This window comes from Spinacia oleracea, chromosome 3, assembly GCF_020520425.1.
Source record: "Spinacia oleracea cultivar Varoflay chromosome 3, BTI_SOV_V1, whole genome shotgun sequence".
NCBI classification, from domain to species: Eukaryota; Viridiplantae; Streptophyta; class Magnoliopsida; order Caryophyllales; family Amaranthaceae; genus Spinacia; species Spinacia oleracea.
In genome coordinates, this window is record NC_079489.1 from 119,223,782 (window position 1) to 119,233,836 (window position 10,055).

Consider the following 10,055-nt stretch of genomic DNA (forward strand, 5'->3'; position numbering starts at 1 on the left):
AGACCAAAGTCATGGGTAAGTTCGTGAGGTCAAAACTAAGTGATGCTGGCCAAGCAGACCAAAAGGCGTAGGCCATAACTCGTAGAACAACATAAGTCTAAAGAGGGACTTGCAGGCTAAGCGACAAAATTAAGTACATCGCCGTCACACATGTGACGACATCTGAATAGGCCAAAGTACAAAATAGTACGCATATAAATATAACCAACATCATTTATGATGGGACACATAATATTCTCGGTACTTGCTCCACCTTCTCTCTACTTTTTCTCTCTTAATATTCCTTATACACTTGTTGCCTTAAGCATCGGAGGGGGTTTCCTCGGTTAAACCCTCGAGGTTAGTTTACGTTTGCTTCTGCTTGACAGGGCAAGGCTCATCTAGATCGATCTCCCAATTTCATACTCGGAACAAGTACACATAATGATATTCCACAAAGAAACATGAATTAAGAACTAAATATTTGTTATCTGTATAAACTTATGTTAATTTTTAAAAATGACAACAAAAACTATATTTGTGCAATCTATACTATATATTAAAAGGCGTCAATATATAAGAAAGTATACGTGACATGTGACACTCTGCTTATGGGTCGTTTGCTCCATGTAAGTTTCATATACATAAAAAAAATGTCAAACATAGTTTGCGCAAGGTTTAACCCGTGACCTTGAGTTTAAACAATAAAGCTTTTACCATTTAGTTATTACATGTTTCATGTTATCAGTTGCAAAAAAAATATATAAGTAAATGTGAATGTAAATACATAGTAACTCGGGACATCCCCGGGGACAAAAACTAGTTTACTTAAAAAACAAAACCGGAAAAAATACCTAAGGGGCCCTTAAAGATTATAAAACTTGTATTTTGCTGGAAATCCACTTTGTTGTTACATACTACCTATGTTTCTGAAAGTTCTTTACGCTTTCTGTTTAAATTCGTTCCTGAAAGTTCTTTATACTTTTGTTTTTTTTTTCTATTTTTGGAATATAATGTTTACCATTATTCTGATTTTTTTATTCATCCACTTGCAACATTTATTGTTCCACTTACGTAATTATACTTTCTATTCTGATGTTTTTATTCATCTACTTTCACACTAAAACAAGATGTCAGTTTCACCCACTTGCAAATAACTACCCCACTTGCCCACCATCTCCTTTACCATTCGCTTAAAAACAATAACCGTAAAGAACATATAGGAAAGAAGGTAGTATAATAATACGTTACATAGAAAATTGAATTCCAAAGTTAAACATCTCTATTATATAAACTAACTCTTGAAGGCTTAATATCCCTTTAAAATTACTTACTTTTGCATCCTTGGCTCCTTGCTAACTTGTTAAGTTAGTATTTTGTTTTCCATGCATATATTTTCCACTACGTATTTCCTCCATCTCTATTTATTTGTTCATATATCATTTTAGGCCGTCTTTAAAAGATTGTCCGTTACTAAAAATGATAATGAGACCATAGCGTTACTCTCACATAAAATACATTATATTGGTCACACCAGCTTGTATTTTTTCAATTTCAGTTACTTAATTCTTAATAAAACACATTTGATACAATAGATAAATAATAAGGGATGGAGGAAGTGGCGGCACCAGTAAGGGTTCAGTGGGTTCAACTGAACCCTTACTGGACCGGACAAATCGTATTAAATCAAACAAACGCATCAATGTAACAGAAATAATCTCAGCGCCTCAGTGGTTGTGCTTCAACCTGCTAAACCAGCGGTCCTAGGTTCGACTCCCATCTACTGCTCATTTTTTATTTTTTCCTTTCCTCCCTTTTTAAACGGTTCCTTTCATTTTTTTCTTTTCCATTTCCTCCTCTTTTAAACCGTTTCTTTTCCTTTTCCTCCCTCTTTATAGATCATTCAATTATAATTAAAAAAAACTACAAAATGTGGCAGTCCATCAGGCGGCAATTTTTGTACTTCTCTCAAAGATATATATTTTTCTAGTCGAGAATGATGCACGTAATAGTAATACAACATTTTCAAAACATGAAAATTGTCAATTGTATTTTTATAGTTGTTATTATAATAGAAACTGTGTTGCGTACCACCGAATTATTAGTTGTAACTCGTATTTGGCCTCAGATGATACCCCAAATTATAATGTGAATAGCAATTAATTATATTTCTTATTGAAAGTATGTTGGATATTTTTACAAAATAAATTTTTTGTAATATATTAACATTAATTTTACAAAAAAAAACATGTAAAAGGTCATAGTTTAATTGGATAATAGTCTAGTGTTGATTGTTGAAATATGAGGTCACACGTTTAAATGTTATGCAAACCACATCTCATAGATTGAGGGATAGAAAGCGCCACATGGCATGTAAACGTTTGTAACAAAAAAAATTACGATGTTTGATTTTATTATGTGTCTAAGAATTTCGAACCCTTAAGCAAAGAATCCTGGCACCGCCACTGAATGGAGGAAGCAGTTCCTAGTAGAGTTTGACGGGTGATGCCCTCATGACATGGCCCATCTAATTGTTTCCAAAACGAGAAGCATCACTTCCTGTTGGCTTAATTTCCAGGACATGAAGTCGAATATGATCCAAAGGGTCCCCTTTTTCTGAATGTATTACCTTTGAACAAAGGGAAGTGATAAATCCAAGGAAATTTTTAATTCTTCCAAGGAAATCCACAATTTTTCAAAGATGATTTCCTTGGAAGAAGTGAATTATTCCTTGGATTTATCATTTCCCTTGAACAAAACTTGAGCATTTTCTAATGAGCACAGATCCATGAATCCATGATTATGTTTAAGGGAAGAAACAAGAATCAGATCATTCTGGAACTCAACAAAGGTTCAATTACACAACCGATGAATAACTTTATGACAAGCCATATAATTCTTGAAAATTCTTATATGCACCTCCGGTGCACCTAGAGATATGGTGTAGACCTTATCAACTTGAGCCTAGTCCACTGGCCCGGCCCGAACAGAAATTAGTGGGGCTTTGGGCAGAATTTTTTGGCTCGTTTTCAGGTCAGGTCGTTATTTTTTTTGGCGGGCTTTGGGCAACATAAAACTACACATTTAGTTATAAATTAGGCCCATCTCGAAAGCCTGTTAATTTTGCTCGAAATAGCGTGTTTTGAGCATACAAAATTGGCGCGAAGCTTGGCCCAACCCGACATAATTGGTTGATTTTGAGGTCCAAGTCTGACCCCCCTTTTGATCAAGTCTAATACATTATTTTTTCGCTAATTTTAAAACCTAGCCACACTTCTCTCTTCTTCTCCAATGCGGAAAAACACGAGATGTGTGTAAACTCAAGACCTAAGTCAGTCAATAAATATCGACCACCTCTATAACCAATTGAGATCGACATGAATGGTTAAGGGTCTCTTTGGCATGAGTGGTTAAGGTCTCAGGTTCGAGTCTTGGATAAACACATCAACTAGGAGGGATATTGCCCATTGAAGTGCGTATGCAAACTCCCACGGGAGATTAGTCTCTCGTAGTAGAACCAAAAAAATATGTATAACCTTAAATATCGGAACAGAATCTACATGATCAATCAAACTACAGATCCTGTCAATCATAAAATGTTCATAAAAAACTACAGATCCTGTTAATCCAAAAATGTTAAAAATACTACAGATCCTGTTAATCATAAAACGTTCAAAAAAAACTACAGATCCTGTCAATCATAAAATGTAGAAAAAACGACAATCCATGAGAAGTAGCTAGAGAACATATACATGTGCAGAACAGCGCCCGTGCAGCTCAGTCCTGAGAGGCAGCAATCATACAGAACCGACACAGGAAAAAGGGGTGTGGCCTCTACGGCTCTACCTCTACCTCTATCTCTAGATTTTCAGTACTTTTGTTTTACCAATAATGATATTGATTGCATACCTTATCACAAAACATAAATGGAAAAAGATAGACAACCGTAATTGGATTACCCCTTTTACTTTACTCTTAGCCCATCCTTGTATACTTTCTCACTATCACAGATTAAAGGTCGGTTCAAGGTTGCATCACCTTTTGAAAGGCATAACCTTATAATATCTAGCATATACTGAAATATCGAGGAAGTCAAAATTACAGGCTGTAAAAAAAATCAAGGAAATAGTACTTGTTTTAATAAAATGCTACTATATTTTTAATAAAATGATACATATTTTTATCAAAATGGTATTCTATTTAACGAAATGGTACTTTTCTTTTAATGAAATGCTACTCCTTTTTAATGAAATGGTACTCTTTTTAAATAAATGGTACATGTTTGACGCTGTGATGTGCTTGCTCACACATCACAGCATGCGCCTCGCCGACCTCCTAAGGTACCTCAACCTTCTAACTCGAGACATTGAACGCTTGTAGGAGTAATCCCATAGGTTGTAAACGAATATACCCAAAATATACTTTTACTAAACCAACTTTTGACGATTATCCTAAATTTCTAGACCCGTCAATTCCAACCCGTAAATAACCAGGTGTAGCGATCTGGGTAGTTCTTTAAGCCTTGCCAATTACTTAGACTAGCACCCAGAATAAGCAAACCACAAATGGAAGGTGTACTTTTGGACCAAATCAATCAAAATGAATACTGAGAGTGCTTAAATTTGGTGGAAATTGACAGAAAGGTTGACATAAAACTTTATAAAGTGATAATAATACATGAAAGTTTATAGGAAATAGACAAGCTCCATGTGTTAATTTCTATCTTGCATGCAAAAGCTAACAAAAACCTATCCATTATTACAGATAGATAACCATACAACTAACTATAGCTTGCTATTAAGATAACATTCAACCTCTAAGTACAGGTTGTAAACTAAACAATTAGACTTAGAGAGATACAGTTCATGGCACTAACCTCTGTTTTTATACCCAATTACACCGTGGCTTTGAAATTAGCTCAAGTTCTACAACATCATCCCAAGATTTGAAAAAAATTTGATTATATATACAAAACCTTCAATAATTTAAGTGACAACATTTGGGATGCATCCTTATAAACTACAGAGTATGAAACAAGACGAACACCTATTCATCCTCCACCCCAAACATAAATCATGCATGCTTTCGAATATGAAGTTGCTACCCACCTCTTTTATCTTGTAGGTGGGTACGAGACCTCTATTGTACGACCCTGTAATGGATCTTCATGCCCTAAAGGAAAGTAGCTCACATGTGATACAAAGACGTAATTTCAAAGTCATTTTAATTATATTGTTCTAACTAGAGTTACTAATACTCGATTCCATTTTTGTGTATTAACAAAGGTGAATTGTAACTCAGGCTCCGTTTGGTAGGGCGTAAAACGTTTTTCATTGTAAAATGATTTTCCATGGAAAACATTTTCCAAGGAAAAACACAATTCCAAACTAGTTTTCCTTTGTTTGGTAACTTAAAGGAAAATGGGAGAAAATGATGAAGATTGAGGGGAAGAAAGGAGAGGGAGGTAAGGAGGAAAGAAGGAAAAGTTATTTCCCTCCTACTCAAATGGAAAAGGGTTTTCCACTTTTGAGTGAGTCATGGAAAATTGTTTTACATCCCTTATCCAACCAAACAACGTAAAATGATTGAAAAAGGGAAAATCGTTTTCCATGAAAACGTTTTACGCCCTACCAAACGGAGCCTCAAAACTGACGATATTTGGCCCAATCTAACAAATTAGGTAGCGAATAGCATATCGTAACTGAACCAAATTTAAAACTTGTTTATTAGATGACACTGACTCTAAAGAGTTGAAATAACTTAACAAATCCTCTGTTACATGGTTTAAGAGGCAAGACTGGTAACTGGTAAGATTACTCCACCTTTGGCCACTCACAAGTGACAAGCCCATCCATGTTATATCCAGCCTATTCACAACAATTGTTACTAAAACTGCTACACCCTTCCACAGTTCCACCCCACATAGTTAACATCAGATTCAATGCATCGAAATTAGAACAACCACATCAAATTTTCTGTGACTCTCAGGTTCGTCTATATCATTATTTTCTCCTTTCTTCCGACCAGAAAACCCTTCCTCCTACCTCTTTATGCAACGTGTGGAACCCCCTCTTTACCATCACATACCATGATAGTATGACACCAATACCATTAATATTATGTCCAAACCAGAGGCATCCTCACTTTCTCACAAACCTTTTTATCTATCGAATATCAATTATATCACAAGCTCCTAGTCACATACTGGTATACTGCAATGACATGCATGTGATACCTTGAGGGACCATGTCAACTAGCAACTTATCAAGTGAGTAACCTTCAACTTTCAAGCCATAGTTTTCATCAAAGTTGTAATGCTCAAAATGCAAAACTAAATATGGTTCCAGACTTTCAGCTTTAGTAAAACTATGAATCGTGTCTACTTTTAATGTGGCAATTGTTGTTTCCCTCAAAAGCTCCTTTATTTTTCAACAACGGGTGGAGCTACATTGGGGCCCTAGTTTTTATATACTCCCTCCATCCCTTTCCATACTATTAATGATAACAAGTGTATACAACAAGAAGATTATTTGTGGACAGATGAAGTGTATATAAAGCTTGTGCCCGTTATCATATCGTCCTCTTATCATATCAGGTCATATCAATACCTATACCTTTGTATCTCTCATGTTTTGGCCGATGAGGTTTATACTTCATTGCAGCCAAATTACCATCAAATTGCAAAGCAAAAATTTCGATTAGACTACTGAATGGCAATAAAAGGATTGACATGCTATTTCACAACCCAAAACAATGTATAAACCCCAGCTGAGGCACTTTGATATAGTTAGGCTCTGTAAAGCAAAAGGAAGTTAAAAACTAGATATTTGTTGATTATGTTCAAAAGTTAAGCTTTTGTCCTAGCAGATTATCTTAGGCAAAAAGTAGTAGTCAACTACCTAAGAAGTGTAAAATGGTGTACTAGGACATGAAGATATTTATGAATAAGAATTAGACATGAGAATAAATAAAATAACATATTAATCATATATATATGCAACTTAAATTTTGTTTTTGATAAGCTTACTGTATTAAACATCTCATAAGCAAGCTTGAATTTTGAGTTGGCCCTTGCCAAACAGTTCTAAAATGCAAATGCTAATCCTTTAAATATCAAACTAATCCGTTATTTATAAGAATCAAACTCAGAATATTTCAATTAAAATATACTTCTTCAGTCCCTAAAAAATTGCCCCATAGAAAATTTCAATTCATTGGAGCATTGCTTAATTATTGCTCTTAGACCATAGCGATCTTTCAACCCTTCCAAGAAAGAACCCTTTCTTTAATTGCATATCAAAAAAGAAGGCAAAAGAGGGACCCAAATAGCATTGATATAGATATTGTTCAACATAAATCGAAAATTTCCACATGGCAACATCTTTTTCTTAAAAGAAAGTGGACAAGACTGGACTCATCTTGATTAGAAAATCCATTAATAACTTTAGTGGGTGCCTTTGTGGGGTAAACAATCAAGTAATTCTTCAAGTTGGTGGGATATTCAAAACTATTCAATGTTTCATGAAAGGAGGTCAAAATCAGAGAGACAGAAACATTCTTATCACTAAAAACTAAGAAGAGGGGAGAGGGCGTTAAGTTAACCCATCTCTGGGAGTGGATCAATAATTTAATACTCTACATTCAAGGGTAAATCTGTAATATTTTATAAAAATAAAAATAAAAATATATTCCGTGTTTTAATATATTTATCCAAGTACTTTCTCCGTGTTTTAAAAATAAAAACAATGTTTGTTATACGTTGGGAGAATATTTTCTTTTATAAACTTATTATACTACTCCCTCCGTCTCTCTTTGTTCTTTACGTTTGATGTTATTCACGCGATTTAACGACTATTTAATGTGTATTGAGATTACTCCACTTTTTTATTTAAACAAGAAAAGTTACGTTTATTTATAATGTTTTCACTTTTATCAAAACCTGACATTGGGAAAATGAGAAATATTTAATGTCCAATGGATTTAATTGGTTAAAATAATATTTGGGCACAAATTCTGATAGAATATTTATGCATTATGTGATAATATAAAAAGAAATGTAAAGAACAAAATGAGACACCCGAAATAGAATACGTAAAAAACAAAAAGAGACGGAGGGAGTATTATTTTTTGTGTCATCTTTTAATTTTAGTTGATCCAATTTTTTCAACTCATTAAATTTCTTTACAATTTCCTAAGTATGTTAAGTTAGCAATCTTTGTCATTTTTCATTATTGATTCATTTTGATAAATAAAACAATTGTATTGGTTGTTGTAATGATTAGTGGATTAAGATTTTACTTGGGTTTATTTTTTTAATAAAAAAGAATAAGAATTTATATTATACGCTAATAAACGTGTAAAAGTCCAAACGTACTCCGTAACAAACAAAAAGAAACGAAGGGAGTAATTACTGGCGGCAAATCCTTGTCTCTACTGTCTATATATATTCTTCCACAACACAGCCACCAAGGACTACTTCACCTTCATACTTAAAAAAAATACAGAAAAAAATCCCATGTCTCCTTCCATGCTCTCTCCTCTGCTCTACCAAGAACTAATGAGCCTTCGATCTTCAAGAAGGTTTCTACAACAATACCATCTTCACCAAAGTCCACCTATAGCCGCCATACCTCCACCTCCACCTCCACCCATGATAAACAACCCAGTGGACCCCACAGAGCCTTATAATGGCACTAATGGGTTTGATGCCAATGTGGTAATGGTGTTATCAGTTCTGTTATGTGCCTTAATATGCTCACTAGGGTTAAATTCCATAATCAAGTGTGCCCTAAGATGGTCATATTTCATGCCAACAGAGTCTAATGAAACAGCCACTTCAAATTCAGAAAACACAGGCATCAAGAAAAAAGCTTTAAAGACTTTTGCTGTAGTGAATTATTCACCTAACTTGAAGCTCCCTGGTCTTGGTACTGAGTGTGTTATATGCTTGTCAGACTTCGCCACGGGAGAGAAACTGAGACTCCTGCCGAAATGTCTCCATGGATTCCATATCCGGTGTATTGATAAGTGGCTCAATACACACTCTTCATGCCCAACCTGCAGACACTGCTTGATTGAGACATGTCAGAAGATTGTTGACAGTGATCAGGCTAGCTCATCACAGACAGATCCACCCCAGGCAACTATTATAAACATGGCACCATTAGAACGTGAAGATTTGGTGAGAACTTACAGGGCTAATTGTTAATAATACCACCCTTAGTTTGTCCAACTGTAACTTGTAGATTTCCTAGGAGGCACAGTAAACCATGTCAGAAGCAGACATAGCTTCCAAATTGTAGATTTTGTACAGTAAGGAATTATTGTTTGTATCAAGAACATGATTCAAGTAGTGAATTGTTACAACAACAATGGCAATGTCCCAGTACCAATCCTGCCACTGCCAGAATTTGAGGAGGAACTTATACACTCTTATCCTAAAATAGATTGTTTCCAACAAACCACAATCAATCATCAAAAAGAAAAGATTAAACCCTATAAGTTTGTGTAATTTTGCAAGGAAAACCCTATAAGTATGTTAGTATGTGTTTTTCTTTATAAATTTTCATCCCAGCTCAATCCGATATCTAAATTGGTAACTAGTGTTGGAAGTTTTAAGAAGAAAACCACACATTTTAGAGAATCCAGCATACAGAATTACAATGCTAGCTTTCAGTAAACCAGTTGAAAGATGCTTTCCTTCTAAGTAGCATTCTTCACTAATGTAGTGTTACAAATGCAAAATTCATAGAGATCACGAGGCTGTCAAAATATGGAAAGTCAAAATGAGTACAAAACTACTATAACAGGAAGCAAAACTAGTGGCTATAGACCATTAGACCACAACTATAATAAAATAAAATCATAAAAAAACAAAACAAAAAAAAAACAATGGGCAACTTAGACAAGAAAATAAATACAAGTGAATAACTAAAGTGTGAGTGTTGAAATGTCCACTTCGATGGACATGCAGCCACTAAGTAGGCCACGTAATGTGGTGCTAAGCTCTAAGTAAATGAATATAAGGCATAAAGAATGGGTTATACACAAATAAAATACTGCAAGAGATTTAGTTT

The 10,055-nt window shown here is 34.6% G+C and overlaps 1 protein-coding gene across 1 annotated transcript; it reads left to right on the plus strand.

Annotated features, from left to right (window-relative positions):
• Nucleotides 1–8,445: 8,445 nt before the first annotated feature.
• Nucleotides 8,446–9,318, plus strand: LOC110796309 (RING-H2 finger protein ATL78-like). Its single transcript, XM_022001365.2, has one exon. The coding sequence runs from the start codon at nucleotides 8,495–8,497 to the stop codon at nucleotides 9,185–9,187; it is 693 nt and encodes a 230-aa protein (XP_021857057.1). The 5' UTR covers nucleotides 8,446–8,494; the 3' UTR covers nucleotides 9,188–9,318.
• Nucleotides 9,319–10,055: the final 737 nt, after the last annotated feature.